The sequence below is a fragment of the Nymphalis io genome, chromosome Z (assembly GCF_905147045.1).
Source record: "Nymphalis io chromosome Z, ilAglIoxx1.1, whole genome shotgun sequence".
NCBI classification, from domain to species: domain Eukaryota; kingdom Metazoa; phylum Arthropoda; class Insecta; order Lepidoptera; family Nymphalidae; genus Nymphalis; species Nymphalis io.
In genome coordinates this window covers 400,194-425,614 of record NC_065918.1, presented here as the reverse complement: position 1 = coordinate 425,614, position 25,421 = coordinate 400,194, and the positions used below count along the sequence as shown (strand labels likewise).

The 25,421-nt window shown below is 35.1% G+C and overlaps 2 protein-coding genes across 2 annotated transcripts in view; both read left to right on the top strand.

Annotated features, from left to right (window-relative positions):
* The window catches only part of LOC126780187 (GIGYF family protein Gyf), a 60,149-nt gene extending 54,240 nt beyond the window's left edge, over positions 1–5,909 (top strand). The window contains exons 26-28 of the mRNA XM_050504433.1: positions 74–197; positions 349–454; positions 798–5,909. Of these exons, the coding sequence (XP_050360390.1) occupies positions 74–197; positions 349–454; positions 798–914 (347 nt within the window). The 3' untranslated portion in view covers positions 915–5,909. The remainder of the gene's footprint in view (positions 1–73; positions 198–348; positions 455–797) is intronic.
* A 4,872-nt stretch (positions 5,910–10,781) lies between these two features.
* The window catches only part of LOC126780581 (sensory neuron membrane protein 2-like), a 73,093-nt gene continuing 58,453 nt past the window's right edge, over positions 10,782–25,421 (top strand). The window contains exons 1-3 of the mRNA XM_050505178.1: positions 10,782–10,898; positions 13,243–13,400; positions 13,868–14,009. Of these exons, the coding sequence (XP_050361135.1) occupies positions 10,782–10,898; positions 13,243–13,400; positions 13,868–14,009 (417 nt within the window). The remainder of the gene's footprint in view (positions 10,899–13,242; positions 13,401–13,867; positions 14,010–25,421) is intronic.

The following is a 25,421-nucleotide window of genomic DNA, read 5'->3' as shown; positions in this document are numbered from 1 at the left end:
ACACAGATGCCGCATGACGCATTAGTATGACTCTGTTAAGAATACTTGAATAGCTAAAATAATATATTTCCAGTGCCGACGTTTGTGGGCTTCCTCAAGGACATAGAGTCTCCGTACGAGGTGAAGGACTACGTCAAGTGCTATCTCGGCGAGTCGAAGGACGCTAATGATTTCGCTCGACAGTTTCTCGAGAGAAGGTCAGTCATTACACGAATAAAATGTATTTTTGTAGTTAATTGATATTCCATTCCATTATATGCCAGTTACGTCTGTATATTTAAACTAATATATAAAAAACCTTTTCCGGATTTCGTCAGTTCATTATTTATATGTTTATCTACCTTGAAGGTCTAAGCTGCTTCGCGTGGGGATGGTGACGCCGTCGGATGACCTTTGCTCCCCAGCCATGGCGGTTAATCCGCGAGTTTCGATCTCCGACTACCAGGAGGTGAAGGTCGGGACTCTTATCGCATAATGAGTCTTTTTTATTTTTATTTTTTTTTATTACGTTGACTTAGTTTGACACAAACACACACACACGTCTATAATACACAGATGTCAATAAGCAACTATCTACAAGCTACAGAAGAGCCTGAATTTGTGTTCCTATTTTTCAATCCCATTGACTATTTTATTTATTCAGAATTAAACACAACACATACTATTTAAGTAGATAAAACAATTTTTGTTCAGTTTTTTTTTTTTTTTTTTGTTTTATATTTTAATTGAAAAAAATGATATGTTGAATTAATTAATCCCAGCCACATTTTGTAAACACTCTTCGACCCATTTTCCAGGGCAAAGGGAAGAAGTCGAAAAAGAATAAAATGCTCAAAGTCGACGCTCGTATCCTCGGCTTCTCCGTGACCGCCGCTGAGGATCGGATCAACGTCGGCGACATCGACACCGTATGAGATGATGACTAAATTATCTACTCGCCATGTGATATCACCCGGAGGTATTTAAACAATGCACTATAAAGTTAATTACGGTCTCACAACGCCCGGTGGTATCCACCAGGGCCTTGATACCGTACACGCAGACATTTTTATATAAGAAATCTTTTTCGTCGTCAATTCGGTAAAAACTACCTTCGGATTTAGGTCTCTGTCCGTATACAGCTGAGAACAAACGTCTCGCTATCTCGCCCACGATTTGTCTTTGATACGTACTTGTGTGACGTATGTGTCCGGGCCTTCTGACGCGTGTTCTCAGCAAGCCAAGTGCACGCCGTTAGACGTATCGTATAATACATGCAACCTAGTATTGTATCCCAGTCGTTTGTAACGGTTGATCTTATGCAATTATGTAACTAATGTACTTTAAATATAAAGTTCAATTCGCTCTGAACTTGATCGCGGTTCAAAATTGCCATCGTATTCGTTATATAATATAAATGTCTCGCAACAAAAGCTAGTTGTGCTATGTGAAACAATTTAAATCTTATTCATGTACATGAACTTTTTAAATGTAATCCGTAGTTTTAATTGATGTCCGTGAATTGAATTCCCGTGCAATGTACTGCATAAATATATAAATAAATAATTAATTATGAATTTATTTTATACAATATCGCATTTTTTTAACTGATGAATACAATTTTATATTTTATTTCTTACAGATAAAATTTTTATTTCAAATATGTAACTTATCACAAATGTTTATTTCAATATTAACTAAACGGTTAAGAATATATTTTAATACTGTCAATATGTCTGTATTGAAGGCTCGTTGCCCGACGAGTAGCGCAACACGCTACGCATGTTTGCTATTTCGGTTAAAATCATACGTATAAATATAACAAAAGCATCGCTCATATTGTAACATGCTACTAAAATATTAATAAAAATCATAACGTCGTCTATCATTAATGAAACTAAATTGTCAAGTGGACAACAAACAATTCTTATCGCGGAATACTGCGCACGCGCATCTAGCGCACCGACGTGCAAGGAGTCTTAAACACAGCTATAGTTAGTTATGTTCTTAATCGTCAGTAAATGTTGTGAACGTATATTATAATGTGTGCAATTTTATAATGCAATTTATTTATATGTAATCGATAAAATAAATTTACTATTATAATAATGCATGACAGAATTAATTAACAATGTACACGTAATGATTTCGTCCTTCCTAGTGTATTAATTGTCGTTTGTATAGAGCTGCGAGTGATCTCTAAACGTCGACTGTATCGGACATGTTCTTGTGATCGTAACGAATTTATTTATATAAGGTTTTTGTATAAATTCGTCTTCACTTAAAAATAATTAAATCTAAACAAAACTTTACAATGTTCTCGATTTTATTGATCGATTTATGAAATAAAATTTAAATAATAAAATTAATGTTTGGTCATCATTAAAAACGACAAAACATATTTTTTATATGTTTGATTCAACGTTTACAATATTCGTCTCTAATTTTTAATTAAAATACTAATTATTATTAACAGCTAAATGATGCACAAGTGTCGTATTGGAGACGTTTAGAGATGTTTAATATAGATAGATTTATCCGTACGCCCCCGCACTACACGTAATTTCTTATCGTAATACGTATCGACTGTTATATCCTGCATAAACGTACTCGTGTCTTGAAGCTTCACTTTAAACACTTATTTCAATTTATTGATAAAACAATAAGTAATGTTTTAATGTCAATGGTATCGATTCGGTCTTTCTTTTAACGTTAATATATTAAGGACACATTCGTACTCGCCAATGAATATTGCACATCGACCATTGAAAAGAGACAATCGGCTACTCTCGGCTTCGTAGAGCGTTATCTCCGTCGCACGAAACGCTAACATTGCGGTATCTATTAGGAGTTGTTAAAACAATTATGAGTTTCTGTGTAATTTAATAAAATACATCAATAGTTTCTATAAGTGCTGTCTTTCGATTATGGAAAAAATTGAATAAAATGATCATTTTTGTACCATGTTGATGAATTTTTATAAGTTACATATGTCGTATACAAAACATTTTTTAAATTTGACGCAACCGCTCTCTACCGCAGTTGATCAATGAAATGTCACAGAGGTAGTGTGCGACTCGGATAAGGCTTTACGAAGGCGATTGTCTTTTTTCGAAGTTCGAAGTGCAGTACTTATTGACCGCGACTGTACCGCATTCCGACAGCTTGCTGTAGTAAGCCAACGTTATCGTGGACATAATTTGTATGTTTTCGTATGTTTCTGTATTTAACTCGTCGAATAAGTGTTTCCGGTGGCGCGGAGTACGATTTTTTCGGTCGATACTTTAATAATGTTAGCGTGAGGGCCTTTAATCTCAAGTCAATTGTATGCAATTAATTTCCGACACTGAATGTATAATGAATAATGCCGATGAATAATTTCATTACCGTTTCTGTAATTAATTAATGATAATAATTATTATTGTTTTAATGTATAAGTCGATTTTTGTATTTTATGTGTATGTGTTAAATCGTAACTCGTTTGTTATCTGTAACCGTTTGTGCACACACACCGCGCTTCATTTCCCGAGCGTGCTTAGTGAATCGGTATACATGGTGTTTTATATCGTAGTGAGTGTATCGAGTCACTGGTTGACTGTCGCAATATTAATGTTAAGCTAAGTGCACACGACGCGTATCTTTCGCATCTTATACCTGTTCGTTCCCCATGTAATGAAAAGATACATCTCGTTTGCATTTACGAAATTCAACCTTTTCCACGTCCATATAAAGTTCAATTTGAAACTATCGAAGTTTTTAACGAAGCATAGATTTGCTTCGTGAAAATATTTATTTATTTGAAGACTACATGGCCTGAGTGTGGGGAAGGTTGGATAGCTGATGAGTGTACATTAAAGTAAAACAATTTGATGGTTATACATTATTTATATATGTTCACTCGAGTAGTGTATTAATAATGTTTATAATATACGATGTTTGTAACTTGAGACTTGTTACTCGGACTAGATGTAGTTTTGTAAACTGAACTAAAACATAACATAACATTTGTCTTTTCTAAGTAACGGATATATGAATCGTAATTTTAAGCGTTTGATTTTTGTAAATGATTTGTTTTAGAATCGTTATTTGTATAATGAGTGGATACTTCCCAAAATATAAATGATTTCGATTTAATATATTAAACCGTATTTGATGTGAATTAAATTCTTGAGTAAGTATTTAAATAGCGTTTGTGTTGTTGTAGGTGACGACATTCCTGATCTAACTTGGCGTCGCATCGCACTGATGCGCGAATAACTTTTACACTAATACGAACACTCGGTTTTTAGTAAGAAAACTATCGAAATCTTTTAAACTCTATCTTAATCTATATTTTTAACTCTCATTCATTTAAATTAGACAACATGCTATGTACGAGCTTCCTATACCTACTCCTACCTATCGTATTGTATACGGTATATATATTTTCAGACACTCAAAATGACCCTCGTTAATACGAATACGTTGTACCCCGGTTGGTCACTCCAGTCGCAGTTACATATTGACACGATTGAAAAAGTGATTTCCTTAGACAACATAACGGTACGATCAGGAATGTTCCTTGCAATACTCATAGCAACAACCAATACTCGCAGTCCGGGGAATAGTCTCCGGATTGCATTCGAAACTGTCGGACCGTTGCCATTTAAATAGTAGAACTCGGTTGGTAGAGAATTGTGTGCTAATTTATAATGAACTTTTAATATATATCGAGTGCCTTCCCGCTCGCCGGCGCGTGCGTCGAACACTCGCAGTCACATTGCTCTTGATCACTGATGGTTTTACGCGAAACGTATCAAACAATTGTACACTGTTTGGGTGATGTTTGGGTGCTGTATCTCACGTCTTCGTTCATTTGACTTATCTGATAAACAAATGATTTCTTGCTAAATTTTGTTCAGTGAAGATGCTTGATTTATGTCGTCACATGTTAACTCGTACGTCATCGTCGGTTACAAAAAATGTTAATTTTGTAAGATATGAATTTTCGAACATTTCGTATATGAGATTCTGTAAGTAAATTTTTAGCAACCGGAAAGTTGCTGTATGAAGTCGAAAAGATATATTTTCAAATATTTCCAACGCGACAGAATCTATTCTCGAAGCTCGGACGAACAAGGATTTATCTCGTTTTGAACAAACAAATGCATGTCTCGAGGTTTGCAAAAAAGCCGGCAACCCAATGATGGACTTTCCGATGGATTATTAGATTCGATTTAAAATTCGCATGATTTTGTATATACATATATATTGGCGCTTGTCACATTTCCGAAGCGGGGGTAAAATCAAAGTTATCAAATTGATGGTTATCGTGATTGTTAGTTGTACGACAAGTGCCGACGTGTTAAGACTTATATACCAAAACACAAATAATCACTAGATACTTTAACTGTAAGCTCCTCCACACGGTCCGATGGTTCACGTAGATATTTCGTATTTCACTATGATCAATAATAATACATTACAGAGTAATGGCACCGACACACCTATGCTAACGAGCGAAGCGAAAGACACCAAAGAAAATGTAATATGTCTGTCGCACTTTCGAGCGATCAATCAAATAGTTTCCTTTGTAAAGGAACGTTCGATAGGTTCCGAGACGGAGGAGTGACTTTTCCATATTCTTGTTATGTTATAAAAATCGCTAGGAATTTGTTCCACGGTGATTAATATCGGAAGCACGTCGTCCATTCCCGAAGATACAATGAAGGGATCGATGTAGGTTTGCCCTTTCGCTCCGCTCGCCGTGTTTCTTGTCTTTTATAATCTAATCACGTATGTAATTTTAGTATGGGTGTACGCTAATTGTAAACTATATCAATGAGCATGTGAACTAATGAATGTTAATTGTTTTGATTTTATTGTATCATTATGTTTTAAAGACGTGTAAATATTATTTTAGACTTAAAATAAAATAATTGATCACTGTACCTATATTGTCATTATTTTATTTACACCAGCTTCACTTAATTAAGTTTTCTCTAATTATAACATTCTAAGTTATGTAAGTAGTAAGGCGGGTTCATACCTGCGACCTTATTAGATATTGCTAAAAATCGTGATAATGCTAATCAGCTTCGTTTTGGTTGATACCAATCTAGTAGTGAATAATATTTTATTGCCAACGTGTCTAAAAGGTAACCCTTATCATAATTAAAACAATATTATTCGGATTAATTGTTAATTTTGTTACAAAAATATATAATCTGATTGACCTAAATTTACACAAATATCTGAACTGTCGTTAAATTATTGAGTTTATTCCATTTAGTTCTAGAAGAGCGCGACAAAGACACACTTAACAAAGTAAATGCTTGACTTCAAGATAAGACGTATCTTTTTTTCTAATAAAACTTCTTCTTGCGTATATCTCATTCGACTCAGCCGAATCGATATCGCCATTATCTGATAACAATATTTTCAATCAGTTGTTTAATTAGTAAAATTATTTATTTCTGTTACGTAAACTAATAAAATATAAAATTATGTAGTAATAATAATGTCCTCCAGACCGATTTCGGCCACGGCGGCCAATCTCAAGACAGATTAGCCACCTACGCAGGAGATATTATAGTGCACAAGTGTGTGCGCAAACACAGATGCACTCTATTTCCTCACTCTCATAATCCGATGGGACGGCAATCCGACACGACCGGAAAGAGTTCTGGCGCAGGACCAACGGCATTACGTGCTTTCCGAGGCACGGGAGGGTACACACTTTCAACTTCCAGACTCCGGGCTGCTACTGAGAATTTTCTGACAGAAAAACCCAATAACTTTTTATTGTCCCGACCTGGGAATTGAACCCAGGACCTCCGCGTCTGCGGCCTTACATCAAGCCAATAGACCAACGAGGCAGTAATGATAATATGAAACGACTTATTAAATAAAATATAACATAATAGTGACACAACACGTCAGTCGAGCTATTTCTTAAGTGTATGTAATGTCAACATACAGCAGCAACGTGACTTGTTGTTGAAATGAAATCTGCTTCTGGTGTATACGCTCTTTTGATTTGTCCTTTAAATGATATTATTACAGTTAATTATTGAATAAGAAAATTATCGGACATTTTACGATAGTGTCCTTTGGAGAGTCTCGAATAAAATGAAAATATATTTCCTAAATTAAAATTTTACAAATACTTTTGAATAGTCAAGCGCTACCGCTGCTTCAATACTTAATACAAGTACATACAATTACTTAATTCCTCAAGAAACCAAGAGATGCAGCAATCATTCAATCCACACATTTTTTCCAGATTATATAATCAGAAACGCAGTGATAGGCTTTACAAATAAGATTACTTTGAGTATGTCCTTGCAGAACAGCTCACAGTGCTCGTGGTGTCCAACGCGAATTGGGTTGTCAGGACCAAAAGCTGTTCCACTACAACATGGTCAGAAATTTTGATCTAGAAATCGGACTTATTTTTTTAAAGCCAGATGTGTATTTAAAAGCCTAGTAATAGGTTTTTTAAATTACAGTAAATTCAGAGCAGAACCGAATACCGGCTCAATAAAACGTTCTCAAGAAATTCCCAGTATTAGGCAGTAGCTAAATCTTAGTAGTAGTTGGTAGTGGTAGGAACTAGGAGTTAGAAAGTTAGCAGTCTCGCGGAAAGCACGTGTGCACTTTCCGGTTGTGTTTCTTTCTATTGTATTAGTTAGAATAGATAGACTGGCAAGTGGACCACCTGATCTTAGTGCTCTGAGGAATGATTCTCTCTAATTCCTGCTTCAGCCTTCCTTCATAAGTCTACGCGTGCTGGCTCTCGATGTCACCGCCTAACTGTGACATCAATTCCATCGCGCACAAAAAAATTTGGCAACTCCTTTCTTTGTCGCACTTCCAAAAAATGGTATTCCTTACCAGCTTACGTGTTCCCCTCCTTTTACAACCTGGGTTCCTTCAAACGAAGCGTGAAGAGGCATCTTGCGGGCCGACAAGGCGGGGGCGGCTAGTGCAGAACATTCTTCCCGTCTGTACTGGCCGTCGTCGCGTCGTCGTTTGGACTCAACTACCACTTACCATCAGGTGGAGTAGAGTCGTTTGCCCTCCCGGCGCATATCATAAAAAACCGATATGGAGACGAAAACGACAATGGCTGCCAAAAGCAAGCCTGCTATCCAGGATAAATTGGCGTCGAAGGGGAGTGGTTGTCGCCTCGCCCGGGCTAAGGCAGAGTTTAAGGAGAATATCGCCGAAGCCAAGGAGGAGGTATTTGACCGTTCCTTAAGGAGTAGGGCGTTCCGAAAGGAGGTTTCGCAGGTGGTACTCGGAAGAGTCCTCATCGGAAGCCAAGGAGGATCCAGCGAAGATGAACACGGAGGAACTTAGCGCACATGCTAGCCGCAATGCAGCCCACATTTTGTATAAATCTTTCAAACTGAAAGGAGTTTCTAAAAAACTGCAGGAGTTAGTGGCCCTTAAGGGATTTGATGACGCCCTAGTGTCTCGTATGGAAGCGGAGGAGACGCGAAAACTACGTGCTGATAATGGCCGCCTGCGAAGGAAGTAGACAGTTAATTTTAGCTCCAGACCCAGCTAAAGGCTCACCGCCGTGAGTTCGCTGAGAGACGGACTACGGCGGAAGTGGGAAAAGAGGCGTCCAACAGTTCTGCGCGGGATACTCAGACGTTGAAGGCGGAAATAATGTTGTCAGTCGGCGTTATTTTTAACGCACACATGGCGAGATGGCCGAAACCAGCACTCGCACTTAAGAGAGCACCACCAGCTGCTCCGCCGGCACCGACCGCTGGCCCTTCAAGCGCTGTTACCACGCCGGAGATGATCCAGCCAGTCACAGCCATATAGGAAACGTCTTGGTCCACCGTTGTTAAAAAGGGGAAAAATACTGCCCCTATAGCTGAAGCCATCACCATGATGTCTAAGACACCTCAAATGGCCAAGCCCAAATTGGCTGCCTCTCGCACAGCTGCAGTGGTGGTAACGCTGCAGCCGAAAGCGAAGCAGAATGGCGTAACGTATGCCAATGTTCTGGAGCGCGCCGAGCAAGGCGTGAAACTTCAGGACCTCGGAATCACTGGTGGACTCAGTCCGACGATCAGTTACAGGGGCCAGAGTACTGGAGCTGCTGAGGACGCAGTCAGACCAGGCCGAAAAGTGGCTGTTGCACAGTTCTGCACGGTGCTGGATGGAGTGGCCAGCGTCGTTTTACCACGAAAAAGGTGGATATTAGGTGATGGGGCTAGACGACTTCGTCACAAAGGATAAAATTATCGCTACAGTCGCTCGAGAAGGGGATTGTCCCACTGAAACGGTGAGATGTGGAGAGGTGTCACGCAGACTCGGATATAAGGGTATGGCCCTAGTGATATGTCCGATAGCTGCGCCAAGAAAGCTGTCCGACGCCGGTCGTCTTCTGGTTGGGTTGAGCTTGGCCAGAGTTTGCGTACTGGAGCAGCGCCATCTGCGCTGCTTCAAGTGTAGGGGCCTTGGCCATATAAACGCACTCTGCCCATCCAAGTTTGAACGAGGGTCTTTGCTTCCGGTGCGGCGTCTATGGCCACAAATTTGCGCGTTGCACCGGAAAGCTGCGCTGTGCAGTTTGTGCTAGCAAGCCCTCCGGGCGCGTGATGGGGATGAGGAAGTGCAACCGACCCATCACAAAGGGTAAGGATGTTTTAGGCACCCAGATGCCAACGTTGGACGGTGCCAGGCCGAGAAGGAAGCTGCTGTGTCAACATGAAAGCAGTATTCAGCTTCCTTCAGACGAATATCAACCACAGCGCCGGGGCTCAGGGCCTGCTACCGCAGTCCATGGCGGAGTGGGAACCAGAATTTCATGGAGGGTTACTCACAATGTTTTGAGCTCGAGACGAATTATAAATAGATTATTAACTCAGCAAGAGCTTGCGACTTCTTCAAACAAAAATGCTAACATTGTAGAAACGTCCTTGAGAATACTATTATTTTTTGCTCGCTTAACGTTTTCAACGCTGAAAATCAATAAAATCCCGAAAATCAAAGTCCAACGACCTTAACACATATCGTAGAAAAAATAAAATCGTGATGTCCTGTGCCCGTGCTCTACTAATGGATGTTTCATTTTTGAACTTTTTACGACTGTAATTTTAATATAAAAAGAAAAAAATATGTTTTTATTTTAATTCGCTTGGAATTTATAATATATTTTTATTTTATTTATAATATATTTTTTTTCTTATGCAAGAGATAAGATGCCATCAATGTTAGTCTGTTATCGTCGTTAGCAAATAATTAATGAACGTTGGAATTGATTACAATAATCCGAGTTAATATTACTAAAATAGGACAATAAATAGTGGTTCCGTATTCAACATTTATAATGAGAAACATTTAACAAACTGCATTCACACAAATCATAACAAATATAATTTCTCATCTCAAATAGGGTGGCAAATATAGTGGAACAATAGATTAATGATGAGTTGCCACCCGCTCTGGGCGGGTACAACATTGCACCCATAGAGGGCTGTACAAGCCAAGCCTGTATATATAATATATGAACAGCTTCACACATAACTAGCAAATATATCAGTACAGTTTGCTATTTAGCGATAGAAACACAAAACAGTTCTGTTTAATTTACGTTTAAAAAATAATATCAATCAATATCGAGATAAGTATAATAGATAACTTTACAACAATTTTAAAACACACTGGACCCAAATTGTTGTAATATTTATCAAATAATAGTTTCAGTTATCGTAATTTTAATGCAAATTCTTATAATTGTGGTCAGTTGGTGAAAAGGCTGTGGTGTAAATAAAGTTAGCGCGTAGAATAAACAAAAAATGTGCAACTTAATAGGTGGTGTGATCACCACGGTGGTGGGACTCGTGCTGGTGGGATTCAGCTGCTATCTAAGCTTCGGACTGATTCCTAATATTGTCGACGACATTATTAAAAGCGTAAGTGTGGACGAGCGACATAATTTACCGTCCAATGTTTTGATCACGAAATCTATCTTCTCAGCAATAATAATTAATTATAGTATAACTGTTGTTTTAAGTTATTGTCTGATAGTTTATAATTCTCCTAACTATGTGCTAATAATACATAAGAGCGAACTAAATTGATATAATCACTACAATCCGATTATATAATAATCGTAATTATTATATAATCGGAATGTAGTGTTTATAAGTACGTAATATATTTATTGTACTATATTAGATACGCCACTAATTTGTCAATATCAATCACTTCAATTTATCTCGTGCACAATTTATTCTGCCGACACTAACAATTTTCCAATTGACGCCATTAAAGACAAGACATTATTTCACAATAGCGCGATTTAATATTTGAAAAGTTTTTACATGATGTTATATTCCCCCAAACCGCTATGGACCAGCTTGGTGGAATAAGCTCCAAACCTTCTGAATAAAGAAGAGGAGGCCTTAGAAGATAAATGAGCAATTTATATCCATATATTAAGTTCTAACAAAATATACCTAGTCTTTGTAAACAGGCTATCTAAGCTAATCAATATTCGAAAACTCATCGGTAGTTCTTCTTATTGCACGTCCTACAGTAGAAATTACAGACTCATACGTTATGTATGTAATAATAATAATACCCTGGGACATTTTTCACACACGGCCAGACAGAGCTTGTGCTTTGGAAACCAGAAACTGATATACTACATATACTATTTTTTATTTGTATATACATACTTATATAGATAATTACACTCAGACTCAGGACAAACAGACATGTTCATGCACACATATATCTGTCCTGGGTGAAAGGCAAGCATCCACCACCCACGCCAACCGGCTCTCATCGTTATGTATGTATAATATAAAAAATAAAAAAACAAAAATATATATTATAATAATAATATTAATTATTTGCAAGTTCTGTATACATTTTCTTTTATTTGAAGTAACAGACTATTTTTGCTTACGAGTTAAAAAAAATACTAAATTAGTTTGAAACTTTTGTTGCACATGTTAACAATAAAGCAGTTATCAATTTTCCTTTTGTAAAGACGCAACTTGACTACTTCCTCAGGTTGTCTGGGAGTAAGGTAAAGTAACGCTAAGTTCCCATTTATCAATAAACAAACTGTTTTAAGTGTATGTATACTTGTGCGAAAAATTAAATTTAAAACCGTTATCAAAAAATATTGGTTGGCCAAAGACAATATAGAATAGAGAATATTGAGCAAAGATAAATTGTCATAACACATAATATCTCAAAACTTTTTCAGTATAATAAAAGTTATAGACAAAACAAATAAATTTAACATCACACAGTAACTAGTAAGTCAAGATAATAATATAAGTTCAGACAATGTGGAGTATCGTACGTGAGAGAACGAACAAGAAGTTAAAACTAAATATAAAGTGATTTAATCATTAACAAAACAACGAATTGTAAAATGTCTCAATACTTATATAAATCAATAGCTCAAGGAATCCCAATATGATGTACCTGTCAAGTTACATGCCACAATAATTACAATATAAATAAAAAGTTAATATTATACACTAACAAAAAGAGAGACGGTTGTAACAAGTCGCGGGAATAATGATTCCAAAACCTTTATGACTTAACATCCCCCCTATAAATAAAGAGTTTAGTTTTAACGGATAATAATTAAAAATTATTAATCAATTTAGGTACAATTCTAGGATTAGATTTAGACAAACAAATAATCTGGGTAAAACTCAAATCAAATTTCAATAAAAATATTTCAAAGTTCGTAGTCTCAACGTGAAATAATAATATCCACCACACACAAACTGCGCTCAGCGCTTGTTATGTTTATGCCTATGCATGCATGCTTATGGCTAAGCATCTGCGTCACCTTTCACCTCTCGGGAAATAGCACAGACGCACAGACACTTTTCATTCGACAAAAAGGTTATTAGAACATTAAATATTGGTTAATATATTAGAACTGTAACAAACGGCATTTAATAAAAAAACAGCAGTATTAGTATATACGTGAATATATATTTTATATACAAATTTGTTAGTAAGTAAACAGAATGTTATACGTAATGTAAAAATACTTTAAAATAACCAATTGGACTCTTAAGGTAGTTTCCTCTCTCCTACCACTGTGCTTCCCGACAGGGTCCGTAATGATCTCATTATTATGAGCTTACCGCCTAAGTACGCATTGTGGAATGCAATAAATGATTGCGCTGATATTAAATAGTTCCAAGATTTTATATTCTCGTTTGTTAAGAAATGTTAAACGAGCTCTTCAATTATATCGTACCATTTGTGCTACTTTAGGAAGTGCAGCTCATAAATGAAACTGAACAAATGGACAGATTCGAAGAGGTACCATTCGCGCTTACTTTTAAAGTGCGTATCTTCAACATTACTAATCCTGATGAAGTACTGGAGGGCGGCGTTCCCGTTCTGAACGAAATCGGTCCATATGTATATACGTAAGTAAAAATTCTTCTTAATAAATTAGCAGGTAGATGTATTAAAACATTCAAAAAAAGTGAAGTGTTTTAATGTTTAGAGTATTTTCAAACACTATAATAAATACAAAAGCTATTTTTTTAGTGTTTTTGTCTTTTTCCAAAATAAAAAGAGACAGAGTTAAAGATACATCAGAAAAGTGTAGAGAGACTATGAAAAAAAACGGGACGTTTTAACATTTCAAAAATCCAAAACGTATTGTCTTTATTCATAATTGTATAAAGGACGAAATTTCGATTTAATAATTATCTCTACTAGTGACAAACAACGGCTTTTAAGATTCACAAATACTTAAATTGAAAAAAATCCTTTCTTAATCATATAGGAGCCCAGAGCAATCCGAGATAGAATTATAAGATTTCTAGATTTGGGAAAGAAAAAGTGAAGCTTGGTCATCTGATAAATAGAATTATGGTTTATTTCCCAGGTCGCGCCAACTCAGAGTAATAGAAGAAATGGACGAGGATACGATCACGTATAGGCGTATGGACATCATGGAGTTTGATGAAAAGGCCTCGTACCCGTTCACAAGCGAAGACAGGCTGACCATCGTAAACGTCGCATACCACGTACGTACCTTAAGAGCTATTTGCCATCGTACTCGAAATATAATAAACAGTATTAAAGGTGTTCTCATCTGATGCTATAAAGATTTAACACTTGCCAAAATCAAAACGTCTGTATAGTTATTTTCATATATGCAATTATTTCATCACTTCTATGTCACGTATAATACAAGTTTCACACGTTTTGCAGATGTATGTAACATAACTCAAATTTAAAATTCTCACAAAACGTCTTACTTGTACTTAATACCTTATTTAATTTAAGAATATATGGAATGAAAAACCTTCGTTCTGATGCGATATAAAAATAAGACACTTTTTGAATTGCTATCTATAATGTTAATATTTTAGGATGAAATCTCGCAACAAAACTTCTCCTAACCGATTCATGTAAAAACTTTTTTCGAAAATGGTTAATATTATAATTCTTAATTTGTTTTATTTCGTATTCTATTCTAAAGTATAATACGTGTTCATAATATTTCACCAATTTTCTTAACTTGCTGCGAAAATTACTGTTGCATTATTTGTGCCATAAACATTTGTTTTGCTTTATTTTTTTATTAGAGGTCGATAAGAAGTAAACTAACTTCACTGTCTTGTAATTGCAGGCGAATGTAACTCATGTTAATTTATTGAAGGTATTAAGCAGGCAGGGTCTAAAGGCTAGCTGATGGTAAGGGGTCTTCATCCCATCAGTGGAATTAGAAGAACTATATATAAGTATAAAGATAAAGATGTTATGTATCTTGTGTCTGTAACACACTAGCTTACTTTTACGTGTAATTGAGACACGTTAATACAAACTATTGTTGTTGTGGCGGTAGAAGATAACAGATAATTGAATAATACCTACTCAGGCTCAGCCACATAAGAATAAATAAGACAGTAGCGAAATGAGTTTTAAAATGAACCGGAAAATTATGAAATTTTGAGAAACTATTTCACAGTGCGATTTTTCTATTTATTTTTTACAATACAATTTTATTTATTATTGTTGTTCTGTTTCAAATTCAATATACGCTAAATGCCCTTTATATATTTTACTGGCTTTATTTATACGATGCAATTGCATTGCGACTTAATTATTGAATGTGTTCATACGGTATATTTATTTCTTATGTAACCGATAATTATGGCATTCTCTAAGGTTTCCCCTTTATAACCGTCATTATCAACTACTGTAGAAACTTTGGTTTTTTTGGTTTTTAAGTTCTATGAATTGAAAATCCGCTCAAAAAAAAATTATATACAAAATTAATTTAAAGGGAATCAATTATTAAAAGCAATGAAATAAAAACATGGTTTACACCCTACGGATACCCTACGGGATCACAAAAGCTTTCGTATGCCCATAAAAATATTTATATAATAATAATATTATACAATCTCTGTCTGATGATGATGATATGATGTGATGGGCGATGACCACAAGAGGAATAGCTTTAATAAGTAAACAATCTAATAACACATTCATATTGTATGTAATAAGTAGTTTTTGGAGTAAATTTTTAATAAGCTTACCTTAATATGTACTTCACAACGTATATAAATCGCTCTCGAAAAGCTCTCGTATTTATTTCAATAAATTTAAGTGTATCATTACTTCGTTACATAAAGCATCGGGAAGAGCTTAATTTTCATAACGGTCTAATTAAAGGGTATTACATACCGGGCTTTATTATGATTACGAATGCGGAACTCAGACTGAAATTTAAGTAATAATACATTTATATTATTTGAGTTCTCATATTATGACGCAGTTCGAAACTATGATGTCAATAGGTTAGAATTGCAGTAACTAGATGTAGTTACTTAGATATTATAAAGTTGAAGTCATAGTGTATGCCTTTATATAGCAAAAATAGTAAGCGATTCGATTTTTGCGTTACGAGACGTGCAGAACCAAAATTATTAAAGGCAAATATGAAACAATGAAACATTCAGAAGATGCCAAGTTTTGAAATTAAATATTGGCTTTCAGCCTCGGATTAAAGCTCTATTTTGTGCTCCCACTTATGTGATAATAATAAACACAAGGCAAGGAAATCGTCGACGATTTTTATTCAACAGTATTAACCGACAATCGATACTACAAACCAATTTAAATATAAATAAATAATCGACTTGACAATCGAAACGTTCCATCTGTCGAAAAATGAAAAAGCAAATGGTCATAGTTATAGTTCCTTATTCATTATAAATCTTTGTTATTTACTTGTATGCCTCATATGTGATTGCTTGCATTCTCTGCAAAGTACACTTATATGGAAGACTGAACTTCCCTGGCGCAGGTTTGATAGTATTATAACTAACTATACGCTCTCAAACGATCTGGTAAGAACTGTGAGATAAACAAATTCATTTTATTTCAATTAATGACTTACAAGTAAAATACGTGTAACATTATATTAACATCATTAAGGGAATACTTTTATTTCGAACGAAATACAAATCCTCGTAACTTTTAACAAATATTTATGTGGTTTCGTTAGTCCGTGTTTAATAACTACAGAACCATTAACTTTGAACTGCAGGCACACGACACGTGTGTAAGGTTCTGCCGGTTTTGTGTAAATATCCTTTGATTCACGCCAAAAACCAACATCGCAGTCAGCAAACTTGCCGGTCGTGATATGTGAGCTACCAAATACTTTGTTTACCATTCACGAATGTAAACATTTTCTCATTTATAAAAGAGTAGCGGCCCGCCCCGACTTCGTCTGGGTTATACAATTATTATCTAAGTGTTAAGTTCTTAGGTATAATATATTTTCGAAACAGAAAGTGTCCTAGAAAAGGCAAATACTCCCATAATTTTTTCCAAACTTCTTAAGTCTCTTAGAGTTCTGCTTACGGCTTCTACTAGTGATCGGTGGCCATCGCACGTTGAATATACAACATTCGTTCTGTATTATGTTAGCCCGTTTTTTTAGTATGATAAATAATTGAAAATTGGACAGATGTGGACCATCTGATGGTAAGTGATCACCACCATCCATAGACATTAGCACTGTAAGAAACATTAAGGCTCTTTTACATCGCCACCAACCTTGGTAACTAAGATGTTATGTCGCTTGTGCCTGTCGTTACACTGATACACAATGATACTAAGTATTGCTGTTTGACGGTAGAATATGTGATAAACGAGTGGTGCGTACCGACGGGGTTCCAAAAAGCCCTACCAATAAGTAAACTTGGTACATACAAATTCTTTGCTCGGGCTACTTCGCCATTGCACCATTGACCATAATTATTTTTCTAAGATATTAATTTAAATTAAATCATAAAATATGGAATAAGGGACAAATTTGTACTAAATGGAACCGTGGTCCTTGATTTGATTTGATAATAATAATAATGAACATTATTATTATCTTTGAATGTTTGAATTAATGAAAATTGCTACGAACGTAGTTATTATTTTTTAATGCGCAATGATTGCTGTCATTTCATTGTTTGTTGTCATTGTTGTCCATTGAGGCTTTACACGCGATGACAAATAAATGAGACTCCAATTAGTAATAAGGTAATCAAGGAGATTATAAATAACGAGTTGGTAGTTTTCGAGTTCGAGTTCGACCAATAGTTTGAATCGAAAGCAAAAACTTAAGTACGTGGCGACAATAATGAGTTTTTTAATTAGTATTTTTCGTCGTTTACGTTTTGTCCACGAAGTTCGCAATGCGATGCGAAGTAATCTTTTTTGATGTCGCGAACCAGCACGACGCGGCTTCTGTTGCTGGAGTTTTTTCGAGACCTTTTCTTTTATTTTGATAATGGGCCGGCTTCGTCTGGATGTATTTGTCAGTTTGTCCTGTTTTTAAAACTTCGAATTTTTTGATGATTTCCTCTGTCGTTTTAATTATTGAATGAAAGAAAGTTTCACTTCGCTACGCTGTCTATTAATGCCTGTTTTACATAAACTACCTTTATATAATTAATATTTTAACGTGTACTGATAGAATAAACGCTATCCGTACATGTTAAAATATTATGAAGAGTAACGTTAGTGGAGTTAATATCTCACAAATGACATTCACATAAGGTTCATTGAAGTAAAATCGACTTTGTGCACGAATATCTTTAATATTAAATAGCTACAACTCTCTGTTTATATATATTATATACACTGTATATTACTGTGTACTATACAAATATTTCATAATCGAGATGGTTTACTCTTGTGAGAACACTTGCATCTTAACCGAAAATTGAAGGTAAAATTATTTATCATAGGAGTTATAAAATATTTAATTGATTTGATAGGGTTTGAGGTACCACCCACCCACCAGATATTCTACTGCCAAACAGCAATACTTAGTATTGTTGCGTTCCGGTTTGAAGAGTAAATGAGTCGGTGTAACTACAGGGACATGACATGGCATCTTAGTTTCCAAGGTTGGTGGCGCATTGGCGATGTAACAATTGGGTAATTCATTGTACATAATGTACATTACATATATGGTTACGGCTTTCGCGCAAAGTCTAGGTAAAGACCACAATACTAAATTAATTTAATCAATAAAACTACCTGAAAAAATATACCAATGCGTACAGACACGAACTTTAAACATTTGTTATACGTATCTATATCATTTTATATAAGTTATCAAGGTCGTAGTAAATTATATTAGAGAAATTTATTTAAGCTGTTTGCGTGAAAATGTCTTGGTAATTACGATGTCACACAAGTTATTACGTTTCGTCAAAAAATAAAAAGCAACCAACTCAATATTCGAACGTTACTTAAATATTAAATTCCTTAATTGAATATTTTGTAAAATATTATATATATTTGCACGCGTTTAGTACCTGTTTGATGTAGTTGCTGAACTTTGTATTATGCAGCTCTGCATATTATGCACCATGCTTAAAACTTTTCGAATATCAAATAACATTATTAACAGGACTATCGTCTGCTATATTAGATGTTTAATGTACTTATCACCGAGTAAACTATTACGAATCCACTGAACTTTTGTCGTTTGATAGCATAGGAGCCATTTAGGCCCTATGTGACTAGATTATACGTCTGCGGATACAACGGTTTCCTAAAATTGCTTGTGAGAGGAAGAAAATGTGTGTTTGCGCACAAAAATATGTACTCTATAATTTATATGTTTTGTTCAGCTGTAACTCTAGGTGAATTTAACTCTATTTTAATGGACAACTGTTACGTATATATTTTGGCAATTTCGATAGAATATTGCGCATTTTATTTGGATTTTGCCATAAGTGTAATGTCTCCTTTTATTCATAAGTATGATGGCCTGCATCGCTGAGGCGACATGATTCTATGTATAATACTGTAAGAATAAAGAAACCTTTTCGCAACATTTCAGCCTAACATAAACAAAACCGCAACAGAAAAGTGTATCGCTCACTGCACTGCAGTGCATCTATTTATGGTGAATAATATTTCGTAAAGTAGAAATAAAAAGTAAAGTCAGACGCACAAAGGATAGAATATAAGTCGCAGGAAAAATTACAACAAAGAAATCTAACGTTCACATTGCACGCATCGACGCACTTAAGTGGATTTATGTGAGAGAAAGTATGTGAGGGATAAGTTTCGTACGATACTTAACGAGTACTTTATTCTATCAAAAGAATATAATTTGTTGCGAATAGTTCAGTAGCAGTTCACCACGAGTTTTTAAATTACATTTTTAATGGTATTCTTCTTCGTCTACTTTCATAAAAAATCGTAAACAGTAAAATTTTAGTTCTTAATCCAATTGAAGTTTATTCAAGTTGGCTGTCTCTTAGGATTCATAGCCATCGATCGCTCGAACATACAGATGTAAAATGCTGGTCAGTTACTAGGTATCATTAGAATGACTGTCATTGTGATAAAATAAAACACTGTCATTTCATTGTATGAATCTACTTTTATAATCGACATGATTAGCAATACAAAAATACAATATAATTTACCTAATTGCTAAGAATGGTTAGTTATTATTATTATTAATGCCGCTGTTACTTCATGAAACATTTCTTTCTGCTTTTAGAAGAGATTGTTTTCGTAAATATTTTTTATTTTGTATTTTTAACGTAAGAGAGTTATTAATTGTAGCAATATTATTAAATCTCTTATTATTGTCTTGTTATTTAGAAAGCAGTAATTAACAAAATCAATTAATACTAAAAGTAGCATTCATTTACTTTTCTAATAATTGTTTTGTTTATAGGTATTTTTAATTTAAGGTCAACCTGAAACTAATTATAAAGACAAAAAAAATGAACTACAGTCCCAAATTACAATTAATACAGTCCCAAATTATAATTATGGTTTGGTTCGATGTTTCCCTCATCCTAATCCTAAATTGCATGGTTTATAAGTACATGTAATGTCATTGTTGACGTCCATACTGGTGTTGGTACTGGTGGTATATTACTGGTGGTGGGGCATTGTGCAAGCTCGTTTGGGTAGGTACCATCCACTCATCAGATATTCTACCGCAAAACAGCAGTAGTTCCGGTTTGAAGGGTGAGTGAGCCAGTGTGATTACAGGCACAAGGGACATAACATCTTAGTTCCAAAGGCGCCATCGCCTTGGCGATTTATGCGATGATTAACATTTCTTACTGTAAATGCCAATGTCTATGGGCATTGGTGACCACTTACCATCAGGTGGCTCATATGCTCGTCCGCCTACCTATACTATAAATAAAAATATGCACGTCAATTAATAATCTATTAATAACAATACCTGATACTGAACAAGCGTATAGTTCTCTTAGAATATTTCTTTTACATCGACCAAGTCAATTGTTTTAAGTACTATACAATCTTGTTAAATACCATGGTACTGACATGCATATAAATGGAAAGAAATGACTGAGCTATCCTGTCATTTTATGTAATCCTAACTTGACAAGCTTACAAAAGCCTACTTGAATAAAGTATATTCTGATTTATGTTTTATTATTAACAATTAGTTGTAACATTAAACCATTTCTTACATCTGCAATGCGCCCTCGACCTTAGAAACTAAGATATTATGTTCTTCGTGTCTGTAATTAACTGGCAACTGGCCCTTTAAATTATGAAATAAACAACATGAGGAAGTGCTATGTAGCTGTAATTTTAGCAATGAGTGAGTGGTATCTACTCAGACGAGCTTGCGCAAAACACTACCGCCAAGTAAGTTTAAATAGGTACTTCATGAAAACCAAATAATTGTGTAGTCAAAACACTTTCGATCTCACGACTAGAGTATTAAGTTAGAATGAAGTTTCATGTTCGGCTAATTACAGGACACGATATTCAATTTGGCGCACCGTCGGCGGATGTCCGGCTATTTGAACTTTTAAACGGTTCGTAATAGGTTTAAGGCGACGTGGCGTGGTGATCGTGAGCGTTTATAAATCTACACTTTGATTTAGATAAGGGTTTTGGTACTAAAACGCAAGGTTAATATTTAAATTTTAAAGTTGTTGTTGAAGTATTTTATTACGTATTTAGTTAAATTAAAGATAACATATTCGTTACGCTTACATTAAAATAATTTAAAGCAAGCTTAAAAAATAATTATTAAATAAGATTTGTACAAATTTATGTAAGAAGGTATTCGTTAATTTCCATAAAGAATATATAGTCTTGATTGTATATGATTATTGCATGTATACTATCGATGGGTACGTCATACGAGTAGGTACTGAGGTTAACGTCGGTACGTATCGGTAGATTCTACATTCCGAACCAGTGGTACCATCAGTAAGAGTTTACTTAAACAAAGTATTTTTTGTTTATTTTAATCACGTTAACGCTTGCAAGAATTTAGAAATTTTTGAATTTGAATTAAGATTAAGGCCGCTTCGAAGATATCTTATATTTATTCCTCGAGTAAATTAAAAAAATACATTTATGTTTTATTTTGTTGCGAATATTTTCGTTTCAAGGAACGCCATATTTGTTATTTCCCCAGAGCGCCTAGTTTGCCCGAGCCGGCGTTGAGAGGACCTAATGAAAATATAAGTATTAAAATTAGTTTATAAATCAAATACTTCAGTTTATTTTGCCACATTTAGAATGATTTCTTTAAAATTTATTTTTTTTATTTAAGCACTTAAAATATTGCCAAAAAATAACTTTTCCTAACTGAAAACCTTTTAATCTTTCGTTATTAGGTAACGCCACTACGATACTATGAGAAATATAAAAGCCGTAAAGAAATAAGTTCCAGGATTGGTTACGGAACCCTAGCAACTAGAAGAGATGCTTTGGGTATTAAAATTTAATTTATCAGCTAGAAAAGCAATTAAAATGGCGGAATAATAAAAGATGAAAAGCCTTGTTAGGAAAAACAAAGAAAGTAATATCGTTTAGTAAGAGCAGCTTTTATAAAAACTTACAAAACTGACTCTTGTAATAAAATGCATAGCGGGACTACGGCTACGAAATCGGAGCTCCGCGACAGCGATCATGTCGGACCGAGGATACAACGAAAGGGTTAGCTTAGGTTTTATAGATATTTTACGCTATCCGCTATCACACGTAACTAGTTATTTTGATCTTTATGTTGTTTGTGTATGTACCGTGTGTCTCTATTCGTACCACTGCCACGTTAGTTTAGTTGCTGTATATAAGGCCAAAGATCCCGAGGGATTCAAATTCCAAGTCGGGCCAATAAAAAGTTATTGAGTTTTTCTCTCGAAAATTCTCAGTAGCAGCCCGGAGTCTGAAATTTATAAGTGTGTACTCCTGTGCCTCGGGAAGCACGGAGAAAACTTCAGGTTGAACTGCGCCTGAACTCTTTCCGGTCGTGTGTTCTATCGGATTATTAGAGTGAAGAAATAGAGAGTGCACCTGTGTTTGCGCACACACTTGTGCACTATAATATGTCCTGCGCAGTTGGCTAATATCTCTTGAGATTGGCCGCCGCGGCCGAAATCGGCCAGAAGGATTTCATCATCGTCATGTACAACCATGAAAAACCTAATTAAACTACCTATACAAGATACAGCCAGGTCAAAATGCGGCATGCTTTGATGTCATCTTTAAACGCTGCTACCGTCAAATTAAAATTAGTTAAAACTTAGAGATATTCAATAATATATTGTGTCTAGATACAGCTTTTTTGTATCGAGTGACACCTAATAAGGTGTCACTCGATACACCATGGTTACCATTGCAATCCTACAGAAAGTTGCCAGAAATACTTCAGAATAAGCTCAAATTTCTGGCCGTTAACTATTTAAGTTGTTAAGTAGAAGGCATGGGGTTTGTAAGGATTTAACATCATCCTTAAAAAGGGATAGAGGCTGGGCCTATAATAATTTGAAATTTCTAAAAACTCCATCTCTACTCTTTTCTAAACTTTATTTTTGACTTTTTACTTATCAAAGTGGTGTTCTAGTTTTCACAAATTTTTCCTAGGTGTCGTGTTGATTACATACGAACATGACTTGGTAAAAGAACATCGCAACCAATTGAGTTGCGTTAACAACGCGCCAGTGTCACAATTAACTTCAGTAAGGCTCCTTCTAGATGATGGCATAGACGTTTGATTTTTAAAATACGCACCTGGTACCAGTTTCTTATAAGGGAGAGGAGGCCTTAGCCCAGCAGTGGACATTATCAGGCTGTTACTGTTTACTGTTACTGTTTCTTATACATAAAGTTCGAAGCTTAAAGAAGGATTTCACCATGCTAAGGATAAAAATGCAATCCATGAATAGTAAGGTAAAGTAAGAAATAAACTTACCACTTTGCCAACGATCGTCAGCCGTTATTTTGATGTTCGAATTATTTTGGTTATTTAAAGCTCATTCATTACAAGCACTATAGTCTTCGGTGTAACTGTATATTGCTCATACGACTCGTATCAGTTTCTAATGAAAACAAAACATTCAATTTAAATCACAGTTTATAGTATTTTTACATTTTTTAGCTCGGATGTTTTGTAGTGTTTATATCGTACGATGTCGCTACTGTGTCATGATTGGCTGGTGCGCGGTCTAATAGATCAACTCATATCGTTGAACCTACCATTTGCGCAGAAATATAAACGTAACGAGACTATTGTCGGGCTGAAATCACATCTCAGTATTTAGTGAAAATATTGTTTTCATAGATGTATAGTATTGCAAACAAATATATTTTGCCTCTTAATCGATTCAGTCTGAAACAATATGTTACAAGTTTACCTTTAAACAAAACATTATTGTTGAGTTAGAACCGATAAATACTTTGTATCGGAGCGCAGTTTACAGTAGAAAATATTATATAACATTTAACATTTAAAATAATGTCAGTTATGTAAATCTGCAAGTAGCTAAATAATTATATCGAGTTTAACTTTATATTATTCGAAATTAAATAAAAATTGTCGTGCAACCAGTTCGAACGCACCCGTAGTACGGCTCTGTGCAGCGAATACCGTGGGTAAGCGCCGCCCACTTATCGATCATAACATCAATATAGTGCTTGTGCACTATTGCTCTCGACCGTTTTTACTGTTGAGAGATGTAATAATTACATGCACATGATACAGGATCTGAGATTTCTTTCTTTCAAGTGGTCTATTTACTCGTCTTGAAAACATAATGATAACAATACTCACGACGTAAAAGCGAAATAACCGAACACAGCATATCAGAAGATAGATTACATATACAAATATAACTAAGAAAACCCCGGACAGAACTGGAACCAAAATGCTTTAATGAAGTCAATACAATTGCCCAAACGATTTTGGTTATATCTTAAGCTCACAAATAACAGCCGGTCTTAGCTTTTATGCTGTCCCCATAAATGCATTCATTCATCTCCATACTTCATTCGTCCGTCACCAGGCGGATAACAAATAGACAATTGACATTGCCCCTTCACATGTCTAACTATAGTGTTAACAAGTACCACATAGGCGCCCAGCTGTTGTGGCGTATAATAACTACTCCCAATGATATTTATCTCTGTGATTTATTTACGTATACCTTATTATGTCTATAATTCATTATTAATAATTTCGTTAATCATCATATTATTAAATTACGTTGTAAACCATAATTTATTAGTTCATAAACTCACTTCCGATTATTTTTGTATAAAGTGGGCAGGACATGCCATAGGAGCGCATTCGTGTTAAGAATTCCTGGCACCACGTTACGCCGTCTATTATAAATTAAGTGTAATAATTTGACTGTTTTTCATTTCATAAAGCCCACAAGTGTTAACATCAGCCGATAATTTCCCCACATAACCTATACGTAGCGTTTTAAAGTACGTTTGTTATATATTACTACATTTTACCAATGATTTTATGGTTGATTTTACTTAATGCAGTTGGCTTAACTGTCTCCTACTGTTATTTTAACCAGTTATTTCAATATATAGATAATTTATATTTGATATTTTCTACAAGAAATCCAACAATAATAGTTATCCTTAAGATATTAATTTAG